Source organism: Suricata suricatta, chromosome 10, assembly GCF_006229205.1.
Source record: "Suricata suricatta isolate VVHF042 chromosome 10, meerkat_22Aug2017_6uvM2_HiC, whole genome shotgun sequence".
NCBI classification, from domain to species: Eukaryota; Metazoa; Chordata; class Mammalia; order Carnivora; family Herpestidae; genus Suricata; species Suricata suricatta.
In genome coordinates this window covers 101794118-101807332 of record NC_043709.1, presented here as the reverse complement: position 1 = coordinate 101807332, position 13215 = coordinate 101794118, and the positions used below count along the sequence as shown (strand labels likewise).

Below are 13215 nucleotides of genomic sequence, written 5' to 3'. Positions count from 1 at the left end.
GGTCAAGATTTTTAATAAATGAGCATGTACAGAAGAGATATTAAAATTTACTTTCAGCTAGCAAAAAAAAAATTACTTAGTATTTTCTCAGTCACGAAAAGCTCATGTCAGAAACACTCTTTTACTTAATGTTTCATGTTTTCAAAGGAAGTTTTCTCATAACAACTCTGGGAAACAGGCTAGTAGATGAATTAAGAGGCACTTCTGAGATTTTGCAGTTGGGAGCTATGGCCCTGAGGATGAGGATGAGTCTGTCCTGCAGCAAGTTGATGGCAGAACTGGAATTAAAAGTCCCCTGTTTGTATGGTTGTTCCCTCTGTAGGCCAGCATCCACAGGTGCTGTATCAGGCTCCCTCAAACTGCCTGCCTTCTGGCATGAACAATTAACATGTCCTAGTTTTTAATGTTTATTTATTTTGAGAGAAGGAGGGAGAAAAAGTGCAAGTAGGGAAGGGACAGAAAGAAGAGAGAGAGAATCCCAAGCAGGCTCTGCGCTGCCAGCATGGAGCCTGATGCAGGGCATGAGATCATGCCCTGAGCTAAAATGAAGAGTTGGACCCTTAACCAACTGAGCCAGGCACCCCTAATATGTCCTAGTTTTTAATCTGAAAAACACAGTAAGAATAGAGAAATGAGGTCTTATATAGTTCAAATCCAAGAGTCAGACATTTAACCTACTGAGTCAGGCACCCCTAACATGTCCTAGTTTTTAATCTGAAAAACACAGTAAGAATAGAGAAATGAGGTCTCATATAGTTATAATATATAATATAATATAATATAATCCAGAGTTTGGATATACACTTCTAAAACCTTTCTAGTCCCCAAGCTAACTTGCACTTAAGGTTGCAGAAATCTTGATTCTTTAACTCAAAAATAAGCAAATGGCTTACTTTCTGCAGACAGGTGTTCGTGTCGGAGTAAAGTTCATCCTGTCCTTTTCACACCTGTCAAATACACGAAGATTCAGAATGAGGGGTCAGGAACAGAAAAAAATAGAATAGGATGGGATGCACAGACTCAATCCTTCTCCACCATCATCAGATGCACCTGCTGGTGAGAACGTGTTGTCCTAAAATGTAGGATTCTTGAGGGGCCTGGCTGGCTTAATCAGAAGAGCATACAATTCTTGATTTCAGGCTTCTGAGTGAGTTCGAGCATCACCTTGGGTGCGGAGATTATTAAAAAAAAAAAAAAAACTTAAGTAAAAAAAAATAAAATATAGTACTCTTTAAAGTTGTTCCAAATCCTGAAAATCTATGACCCTGAATTTTCATAAGGCATTCATCGTTCTTAATATCAAATAAAATCAGAATGGACAAGCACGCACAAAAGAAAAGCCTCTTTTCTATGAAGACTGTCTGCAACAATGCAAAGCAAATTTATAATCCTTTTGCTAAAATAGGAGGAAGATACAGAAAAATTTCTAACAAGTAAGGGGTGGTAAATGAGAATTAGGGTAGAGGACTGATTATGCTAAATTTAAAATAAACACAAAGCCACTGACATTTTATCTTTATTTGGTGTTCTTTATCCACCATATTTTGGTTGTTTTATTTTAGAGAAAGAAAAAACTACATATAAAGGTCCATTTACAATCTCCACTCCAAATGCTAATACAGACGTTGGGTTCCTCTATCTGAACAATCTTATCACAGATATTTTCACAAAGATAACCTCACAGTCTTTATCTTTGAAAGAGGGAGAAGTAGAGAAGAGGAGGAGAAAAGGGGAGAGAAAAAGGGAAAGAGAGGGAGAGAAGGAAGGGAAAGAGAGAAGGAGGGGGGAGGGGAGAATTGATTTTATTAGCTTTACAGAAAACTGTTTTATCAAGTATGATTTGTCAATTCATTTTGATTTTTAGCAACATGATATAATATTCTGTTCTTGTGTTTTGGGGGGATGGCAGAGGGACAGGGAGAAAGAGAATCTTAAGACCAATGTGGGGCTCCATCCCATGACCCTGAGATCATGACCGGAGTCGGATGCTTAATCTACTGAGCCACCCAGGTGCCCTGATCCTGTACTCTTTTAGTTGGCATACATCTCCTTGTAATCTTCAGTTCGTTGGAGAAGAATTTTGTGAGAAATTGTGAAAAGAGATAATCACTCTTGTTAATTCTGTATACCATTTTCTTTCTTTTTTTTTTTTTTGTATACCATTTTCTCACTTGGGATCCCAGAGTGCCTCTGCTCGTCCTCCTTGAAACCTTTCTTCATTTGGCTTCTAGGACACCATATGTTCCTGGTTTTCTTTCTTCCTCACCAGTCATTAATTTTCAGTCATTGCTAGTTCTTGCTCATCTTTCTCTATCCTTATTGTCTCGGTGGCCAGTGTCAGTTAAAGTGTCAGTTTTAAAATACCATGTACACATTAATGGTTTTCAAATTTCCCCCTCCAGTGCTGGCTCTGCCCTATCTGATTGCCTATTCTGTGTCTCCATTTGGATGTCTTACAGGTCTTTCCAGCTTAACATGTCCAAAACCAAGCTCCTGCTAAATATCTACCACCAAAACCTGCTCTTCTCTCAGAAGTCTACCTTCCAGTCATCACTACCTCCATCCTGCCAGTTGCCTAAGACAAAAAAACTTAGTTGGAGAAAATTTACTCCTCTCCCTGTCTTACATGCTATGCTTATTCCCTGTGAGCAAATCCTATTGGTTCTACCATCAAATTATCTATAATCTGACAACCACTCGTGCCAATACTGCCCTGGTCCAATGCACTATAACCTCTTGCTTGGATGACTCCAATAGCCTTTTCTACTGGTCTCTTTGCTTCCACTCTATAATCCAGCCCCCGCAGTCTATCCTCAACATAGCAGTTAGATCATTTAAAATATAATCAAACCACCAAACTTGTCTTTTCAAAAAGCCTCTAAGACGTGTTTAGTCAGAAAACCAAGGTCTTAAAATGGTTTATAAGGTCCTACATGACCGGTTACCCCAGTACTTCTGTGACCCCCACCTACTACTCTCCCCCTGCTCACTGCTCCAACAGCACTAGGCTCTGCTGTTCTTCAAATGTACCAAACTTTTACTTCAGACTTCACATTTCTACTGTAGTTATGATGTTCTTCTTCCATTTATCTACATGGCTTGTTCCCGCTCCTTGAGGGTCCTGATGTCACCTTCTTGGTAGTCTTCCCTGACTACTCTGGCACTCCCTTACCCACCTTCTCTGCTTTACTTCATCACCATCTGACATATTTTACTTATTTATTGACTCCCCACACTGGAACGGGGAAACTCACTGAGAACAGGCATTTTTTTTAATTTATTTTTTTTATAATAGTTTATTGTCAAATTAGTTTCCATATAACACCCAATGCTTCTCCCCACAAGTGCCCCCCACCATGACCATCAACCCCTCCCGCCTCCCCCTCCCCTTTCAGTCCATGGATCGTCTCCAGTATTCAGCAGTCTCCCTTGATCTGTGTCCCTCACTCTTCCCTGCTCTCTTTCCCCCTTCCTCTCCCCATGGTCCCCTGCCAGGTCTCTCCTGTTAGACCTATGAATGCAAACATATGGTATCTATCCTTCTCTGCCTGATTTATTTCGCTTAGCATGACACCCTCGAGGTCCATCCACTTTCCTACAAATGGCCATATTTCATTCTTTCTCATTGGAGAACAGGCATTTTTTATCTGTTGTTTTCACTGCTATATCCCCAGTCACTAAAATATTGCCTGGTTCAGTAGATGCTCAATAAACTTTTCTAAAAATCCTCAAAAATCCTCAATATGAATTTGAAAGACTCTGTTCAACATTGTTATCTTCTACTGTTCAGTCTACCCAGTTTAGCTAAATATGGGTGTCTGTCTCTGCCGTTCCATTGGCTTCTTCTACCAACCAACCCTTCAAATATACCATCTCTTTTTCTTACTCTCTCCTTTAAAAATTTCTTTCTTTTGAGAGGGACAGAGACAGCATGAGTAGGCAAGGGGCAGAAAGAGACAGAATCCCAATCAGGCTCCAATGCAGGGCTTGAACTCAGAAACTGTGAGATCATGACCTGAGCCAAAACCAAGAGTCTGATGCTTAATCAACTGAGCCACCCAGGCGCGTCTCTCTCTCTCTACTTTAAAATGACTACTCACCTCCTTCCACAAAACTTCTCCCAAGTTGGACCAATTTGTTTCTTGTAAAAAATAACCTAGAAAATAAGAAGTAATAATTGGGTTGGTGTAGTAGGATTATGGGCAATATTTTTTTTAAACAGCTTTATTTAGATATAACAATTCACATTCTATATAACTCATTCATTTAACGTGTATAATTCAATGGTTTCAGCATATTTCAGTGGTTTCAGTATATTCAGATACATGCAACCATCACAATTACAGAACATTTTCATCACTTCAAGGAGTCCTCTACCCTTTAGCCATCACCCCTGTGCTCCCCTGCCCCTTAAGCTCTAAGCAACCACTAATCTACTTTGTGTTTCTATAGATCTCCCTATTTTGGACTTCCATATGAATGAGATTATCTAGTATGTGGTCCTTTGTGGTTGATTAGTACTGTTCTCTCTCACTTACCCTAAGGTTTTCAAGGTTCATCCGTGTTGTAGAGTGTATTAGTACTTCACTCTTTTATGTGGCCAAGTGACATCCTATTTTATGAATCCTGGTGACATCTTTAAGATGAATGCCACTGTTCTAAAACTATTTAAGAGTAACTTGTAACTTTTTAAAAAATCTTGTGAGTCATTTTGTTTTTTAAAGTAATCTCTATACCCAACATGGGGCTCAAACTCACGACCCCAAAAGATCAAGAGCTGTATGCTCTACCAAATGAGCCAGCCAGGGCCCCCTAGAGTAACTCGGAACTTTAAAAAGAGTCCTCCCACAACCTGTTACCTCTCTTCTCCCTCCGAGTTATTGTCTTCACTCCTATGACTACTGTACATCTACAAAACGTTATCTATATTCACATCTCATTAGTTTTATTCTCTCATAAAGTGACTTCTACTACAACATCTGAACAGCTTACTCTTCTTGGTCAGCAGACATCCAAATAAATAAATCTAACTGCTTTCTTGGTTTCCCATCCTCCATCCAACAAGTCACTCCTTGATTTGTATGCTCAGGTCATGCTTAATTTGACAGTGCTGACCACCTTATCAAAAAATGTTGCGAGTTGAGAGCTTGGGCTCTGAAGTTAAACAGACTTGGCTTTAAGTGAAAGCTCTTAATAACTGTGTGATAAGACATGTTATTTAACCTCACTATACCTGAGTTACTTATTAAAGAGTGGCAAATTAGGGATGCCTTGGTGGCCTGGTCAGTTGAGCATTCAACTTCAGCTCAGCTCATAATCTCATGGTTGGTGAGTTTGAATCCCACATTGGGTTCTGAGCTGAAAGTGCACAGCTTGCCTGGGATTTTCTCTCTCTCTCTCTCTCTCTCTCTCTCTCTCTCTCTCTGTCTCTCTCTCTGCCCCTGCCCCACTTGCTCTTTCTCCCTCAAAATAAAATAAACTTAAAAAAAAAAAAGATAGGGATAATAGGGGAGCCTGGGTGGTTCAGTTGGTTGAGCATCCAACTTCAGCTCAATCATGATCTCATGATTCTTGAGTTTGAGCCCCGCACCAAGCTCATTACTGTCAGCACAGTGCCTGCTTCAGATCCCCTGTCCCTATCTTTCTCTGCTCCTTCATCTCTCTCAAAAAATAATAAACATTAAAAAAAAAGATGGGGAAAACAGCATATATCATAAATTGGTGTGAGAATTAAATGAAATAATGAATAAAAGGGATGAACACAGTGTTTGACACATAAGTGCTCAATAAATGGAGGTTATTATTTTTTACTGAAAAGTTTCCTTTCTTGGTTCAAAAGGTGCTGTCTACAACTTTAGTATTTCCTCTATCCATTTCTGTGGGAACATCATTATCCCCACTACTTTTATAATCACTTCTATTATTTAAAACACTACTTGGCACAGAGTAACTAACAATTATTTACTGAATGAACAAATGACATCTTTCAATATCCTGGTTTAAATTTCCAATTATGTAATGGACATTTTCACCTATATGTCCCACTGGAGCTTGAAATGTCTGACTTTAATAATGTTTAACTTAAAAAAAATCACTCACGTCACATATTTTTTAGCACCTCAAAGCGAATAAAGCATCTTCCAAGCAACCTGGGTCTTAAAATTTACATTCATTATTTCATTACTCCTCTTGACCTTCATCCAACCATATGAAAGTCCCATATATTCTATCTGGGCAATGACCATGGTTATTCAGGATCTCCATGTCTTCCTACCCGCTCTACTACAATGGCTTGACTGTTCTACCCACCACTTGTCTCCCTTGGACCATATTCTTTTTTTTTTTTCTTTACGTTTATTTATTTTGAGAAATAGAGAGCCAGGGAGGAGTAGAGAAGGAGAAAGGGAGAAGTCAGCACAGAGCCCAGCATGGGGCTGATCTTATAAACGTGAGATCATGACTTATGAAATCATGACATGAGCAGAAATCAAGAGTTGGATGCTTAACTGACTGAACTAACCAGGCACCCCTTTGCACCATATTCTTAAAAGTCATAAAATCCAACAGGGGCTCCTCATAGTCTAACACATTAAATCAAATCAGCCTAGATGTTATGATTTTCTAAGGACCAAACCTACCACTCCTGCCTAATTTCCCTCTATTCCCCTAAAATACCCCAGCTTGCAGATAACTTTCTTGCCTCAATGCCTTTGTTGGTGAGCTTTCCTCCAGCTGGAATATAATTCCCTTCACCCCTGCCCTCTCTCCTCCTCACTTAATGAAATCCAGTTAGTATCTGAAAACTACTACCTCCATCTCTTTCCAGAGTCTCTCCATCCAAATTAATCTATCAAAATGATCTAACTGCAAAAGAACATCTGTAATTCTCTAAAAGTTAACATAATAGAGTTCTTTGTTGCTATAATTTCTCTCATGACAGGGTATATTCCTTGCAGATAGAAAATGGGCATTACTCATCACTGTATCTCCCAAAAAACCAATGTCTTTGTTTATACATAAATTAATGGGTTTCAGTTAGCTTCTATTCTCTATCTCTGTGATATCCTCCTCATTTACGTGTTTTTTTTTTTTTCTGATACAGCCTGTCTACTTAAAACTAAGTCTTGATTAGTACTTTGACATTTATTTTATTTACCCCCACAACAACTGTTTAGGAGTTTTACTATACTTCAATCCTACAAATGAGGAAATTGAGGCTTAGACTATCGTGAAATGAGGGAATACCTGAACTTATTTCCAGGACATCCAAATCCTACACTCCTTTTTATATTTCATCCCGCTGTTGACTCCCTCATTGCTCTAGCTCCCCAATCCTCCAGCACCCCCAAAATCTTTCACTTTGCATATCCTAACTTCCTTCTCCCGGTACCCGCAATTACTTCTCCCTCATCAGATTTTTTTTTTTTTTTTTTTAGCCCAAGGTCCCATTCCCTCACCCCTGCATCCCAAACCCCAAACCCTATACTCACGCCACACTAAGACTCCAAGTCAGAAACCCCCAACTGAAAAACAAAACTTAAATCCGGTAGCTTTGCGGCACCACAGAGCGTGCACGAAATCGGCCCAATCGCCCACAAGTTTACATGGCCCTTTGGATTGTGCGCCAATAGATAGGCTATTCACACAGAGGCACGCCCCCATTCCCGCCCTCCCTCGCTTCGCATCTAATGCGCAGAGGTAGTCGGGAAATGTAGTTTTAATTCAGCTACGCCGCTCCCCTGGTGGAGGATGTTAACGGATTGCAATCCAGCTCATCCCAGTATTGGCAGTGTAAAGTTTGGGGTCAGAACGCACTAATTCTGGGCACCTCCAGTTTAAATTCGTTCAACTACTTTGTTTTCATAAAAAATCATGCAGAAACGCGATGCATAATCATGCAATGGATCACAGGATTATTATATTACAATTTACAAGTTTATATCAAGGTGAAGATTCTAAGATGATAATTTCTCCTTCAATGACCTAGTGGCCTAGAGTCAAGATAGGACCTGTGGTTTAGTTTGTAAGGTCAGAGAATTATGTACATAAATGCTACTACTTTGTCAGATAGCAGACACTACTTCCTTTTCCAGAAAGTTGTGAGAAACTGGCTTTGGTAATAAAAACTAGTTCAAAACTCAATTGTAGTCTCATCTTTCCAGAAGATCAAGGGGTAGGAGTAGGGGGAAAGGCACTTCAGTCTCAGAGCTGTCACTTCTGCTATTAAAAAGCTGGGGCTCTTCTCTGGTATAAGACCTAAGGATGTCCAGAAGAAATTTTGACATCTCCTAAATTTACTTTTTTTTGTCTTGTGATTTTTCTCTGTTAGTTATATCAAAATCGGTATTTTTGTCTCTCTTTTGGTCCTTAAATTTTTAATTATTTTATTTAATTTTAAAGTTTATTAATTTTGAGAGAGAGAGAGAGACAGAGAGGGAGAGAGACAGACAGACAGACGCAGAGAGAGAGAGGGAGAAACCTAAGCAGGCTCTGTCTGCACGGTCAGCACGCAGCCCCTGTGGGGTTCCCAAGTACCATCAAGAGTCAGGTGCTCAATCGACTGAGCCACCCAGGTGCCCCCGCTTACATTTTTAAAAACAAAATCATGGTGATCTTATCTTCATACTGGTTCTTAAACATATATCTTCCTATTAATTGCTACTCTGTGTCTCATTACTTTTCACTTGGACTACGACAATAGGTTTCTAACTGGTGTTTTTTCCCCCTGCTCTTATCCCTTCTATAAATGGTGATTATTTTTTTAAGATTTAATTTTTTTAAATTTTTCTTATGTTTTTTTTTTTTTTTTTTTGAGAGACAGAGAGAGACAGCGCGAGCAGGGGAAGGTCAGAGAGAGGGAGACACAGAATCTGAAGCAGGCTCCAGGCTCCAGGCTCCGAGCTAGTTATCAGTACAGAGCCTGACGTGGGGCTCGAACCCACGAACTGTGAAATCATGACCTGAGCCGAAGTTGGATGCTCATCCAACTGAGCCACCCAGGCGCCCCGGTGATTATTTTTTTAAAGCGCATTTCTGAACATGTAACATTCCTGTTCATAAACTTTTGGTGACTTCCCAAAGAGTAGAGAATAAGTCCAGGGGTGATATGGCATTCAAATACTGACATAATCTGATCCTACTTATCTCTATTATTTAACAAATAACTGGTTATTTTCTGAATGTAGCATGGATTTTCCAACTTTGGCTTATATCCTTCCTTTTATCTGGATTGATCCTTTCCACGAATCTTTTTTTTTTTTAATTTATTTTTGAGAGACAGCGTGAGTAGGGGAGGGTCAGAGAGAGGGAGACACAGAATCCAAAGCAGGCTCCAGGCTCTGAGCTGTTAGCACAGAGCCCGACGCGGGGCTCTAACCCACAAACTGTGAGATCATGACCTGAGCCAAAGCCAGATGCTTAATCGACTGAGCCACCCTGGCGCCCCTCTTTCCATGAAGCTTAACCCGTAAAATTCTTACCAAGACCAACACAAATGCCATCTCCTTTATTAGAAGTAATCCCTTGTGCTTTTAATTTAGCAATTTGACATTATATTTTTATAGTATAGCTTCTATTCAAATATCATCAATCTTGAACCCTTCTCTGAGTATTCTTTCCCCCTTAATACCCTTCCATGCCCTGCCTTCTCTACTTTTTAAAAAGATCTTATCAGAACCTAAAATAATATATATTTGCTTGTGCTCATTGTTTTTTCTCCCCTCATCACTAGAACATAAGCTCCATGTCTTTTTATTGTTGTTCATGTCATATACACAGAATGAATCTAGAAGAATGCCTGGCACATAGCAGATGTTCAAAAGTTGTTGCCAAATGAATAAATGCATAGATAACATTCTTCCCCACGGGTGTGTTGCCTCTCTTTATTAGATCTCTCATCTTGCATTCTATGTCAAGGTTAAAGCGTCATCATTCATTCAAATGCCAAAGGGTTATTCTCAACCCTCCCTCTCTCACAACCACTCAATATCTGATTTTTTTTTTTAAACACTCTGGTGGCAGAGGACCAATTAAGAACAATGTATGAAGGTCTGGGAGGCTGCAATGATAATTCACATGAAGGAAATTAATTAAACTAGGGAGGCAATAATGGAAATATGAGGAGGAAAATGGGAGATATTAAAAGTTCCAGTTGACTGGAGCGGCTAGGTGGCTCAGTCGGTTAAGTGTCCAGCTTCAATTCAGGCCATGAACTCGCAGTTCATGGGTTCAAGCCCTGCGTCGGGTGCTGTGCTAACAGCTCACAGTCTGGAGCCTACTTCGGATTCTGTGTCTCCCTCTCTCTCTGTTCCTCTCCCACTTGCACTCTGTCTCTCTCTCAAAAATAAATAAAGATTAAAAAAACTTCCAATTGACTGGATCCAGATTAGCTGGAGTAGGTGACATTAACCAGATTGGGAAATACAAGGGACCCTGTCTGGCTCCTGTGACTCTTAATCTCGGAGTTGTGAGATTGAGTCCCATGGTGGGTGTAGAGATTTCTTAAAAATAAAATCTTAAAAAAAAGAATAGGAGTACAAGAGGAAGAGTGTATATGAATATATATGGAGGTTAGGAGAAAGGCAACCTGGGAAACTCTTACTTGGTATATTGTCCTGCCCTGGGGCTTTACTTTCCTACTCAGTTTAGTTCTGTGGTGCATAACATTGTTATTGCCAGTAATCTCATCTCTTTTTCTCTGTATTTCTGTTGTAATGGTGCTAATAATCCCTACGCTTTTATTTACTTATTTATTTATTTAGGCTAATGTGGGGCTTGAACTCACTGACACTGAGATCAAGACCTGAGCCAAGATCAAGAGTCAGATGTTCAACTCACCACCAAGGCGCCACCCAGGTGCCCTGATCCCTGCACTTTAGATTATTCTTACCGTTTGCCTTCTATGTGTGCTGCTGAAGAACAGTTTCACATCCATGGGAAATGATATCACCATAAATTATGGTCTCTAACCTTAATTAAGTCCTCAGAAGTGAAGAACAACACTTCTCAAGAAACATTTGCTCTTTCTCCTTATTACCATAGTAGCCATTTTGGGTATTCACAATTTCCTTTAAACTCTTAAGAGAGCCCTCCCAGTACCTTTGTCTTTATTTCCCAAAGTAACGAACTGCCTTAACGTTTTGCCTTCTCACCCACTTACTTACATTATTGTACTTGTATTTACCTCCTTCCCCCTGCTTCAGAGGAAAGGGTGTCCCTGCTTTTATCATGCCCTAGTTTCTTTCACCTCTTGAGGGACTTTGATTTTTCTCTATCTTCAACCTCCAGTTCTACATTGGTTCTTCCTTCTCAGCACTGAAGCCCACTCATCTATACTAGCTTGTGAAGACTTTCTTTGGTTCTCCTTTAGTAAATTCCATGTTCCCATAACCAACATCTCACCCACAGCCAAGGACCTTGAGTCCATGTTTGGCTCCTTTTCTTCATCTCCCATTCACTTCCCAACTCACTAGAAACTGGATTTTGACTCCTTAACTTTTTTGAAATTGCCCTATGATCTACTAATTACTAAACTGAATGGTCACATCTTGTCTTATGTCATTCTGGCATTTTATATTCTTGCAAATTTTCACCTTTTCTTCAAGTTTTACTTACTTGACAACTATGAAACCCTCTCAAATTACTCTCACCGTTTATTCTTAGCATCACATGCTGGTTTTTCTTTTTATGGTGAAAGAACTATTACCTTCCTGGGATAATTAACTTTTCATTATCTCAGCACAGATAACTGCAGAGTAAACTTCTGCTTTCTCTTATTTGTGTAGGAACCATGGGCTTCATAACAATAATACATATCATAGTAAAAATAAATATAACTGAAGGAGCATGTATTTCATATGCTTTCGATCCTCACTTAATGCTAAATTTAAGAAATAATAGCTTTTGCCCTCTGAGAGATAACAGAAAAATAGACAATGCCCATACAAGCACACTAAAGGAAATAGGAATACCTAAAAAGCATGTACCTGTCCAGGGAGCCTATACTGGGAAAACAAATAAATTACTAGTACCTATGTTTCAATTTTGAAAAATCACAGGACAGAGAGAAGATAGAAGACTGATATTTATTATTTCCTTTCTGGTTTATTTGTATTTTTTATTGTCATGTGTAGATTGGTGCATAATATTGAACAATGTCTGTATTATCTGTCCTCTATGAAAACATCTGCAGTATAGAAAATTATTGTAAGGTCTTTGACATAAATTTGACTGAATCCAAACCAAATATGAGAAATACCTGACCTAGTTTTTTGGGGTTTTTTTTATATGGCATTTGACTTTATTCTTGAATTCACCCAGTTTGTTAAGGTAGAAGTTCTTGGCACATTACTTTACAAATTATGCTAATATTTTGGTAAACACAGATTTAGAGATTCAAATGAAATGTTTTGCCTGTCTAAATTATTTTTTATGGTACATTTCTAAGTTCCACTAATGGGGTGCCTGGGTGACTCAGTTAGTTGAATGTCCGACTTAGGCTCAGGTCATAATCTCTCAACTGGTGAGTTCAAGGATCCTCATAGGGCTCTGGCCTCGAGCCTGCTTCATATTCTCTGTCTCCCTCCCTCTCTCTATCCATCCCCCACTCTCACTCTGTTTCTCTCAAGAATAAATAAACATTCAAAAAAGTTCCACTAATTATTCTAGGGAACAAATGTAATTTTCCATTTATTCTCATTTGGAAAAGAGGATATCAAATTAAATTCCAAAACTAAATCAGAATCCATCAAAGATAGCAAAATACCTTGCAAACTGAATAATACATTATGTTATTTTATTAATGCTTTTAAAGTAAACTCTACCCACAACATGAAGCTCAAACTCACAAACCTGAGATCAAGAGTTGTGTGCTCTACAGACTAAGCCAGTCAGGTGCCCCAAACAAGATGATCTTTAAAGGATATTCATAATTTTACTGCTGAACAGAATAATTTACAATGCACCTAAATGTATTGATAGTCCTGTGCCTTGCCTTATCTGCTGAGTACAAAAAAATAGGTGATTAAGAATCCATTAAAGGTCATATATAAATAGTATCTTGGGCAAACAAGCTGTGGGTACTTGAAGGGAAGGTAGACATAGACCACGAATATTCAAATAATCTGAGTGGAAAGTAGTTGTTGATACTTTAATGAAGGGAGGAAAACAGTGATAATTTACAAGTGGTTTCTGTAGACCTCAATTTTAAGTGCAAAT

General features: G+C 39.1%; 1 protein-coding gene across 4 annotated transcripts in view; it reads right to left on the bottom strand.

The window, feature by feature from the left end:
* CCDC77 (coiled-coil domain containing 77) overlaps positions 1-7579 on the bottom strand; it is a 32781-nt gene extending 25202 nt beyond the window's left edge. For 2 of the 4 annotated variants that reach the window (XM_029955308.1, XM_029955311.1), the window contains exons 1-3: positions 7491-7579; positions 4101-4156; positions 894-947 (exon numbers count right to left, since the gene is read on the bottom strand). In XM_029955308.1, coding sequence (XP_029811168.1) covers positions 894-931 — 38 coding nt within the window. In that variant the 5' untranslated portion in view covers positions 932-947; positions 4101-4156; positions 7491-7579. Of the gene's footprint in view, positions 1-893; positions 948-1050; positions 1165-4100; positions 4157-6099; positions 6150-7490 lie in introns of all 4 variants that reach the window. The other 2 variants (XM_029955310.1, XM_029955309.1) reach the window with 2 other exon arrangements.
* Positions 7580-13215: the final 5636 nt, after the last annotated feature.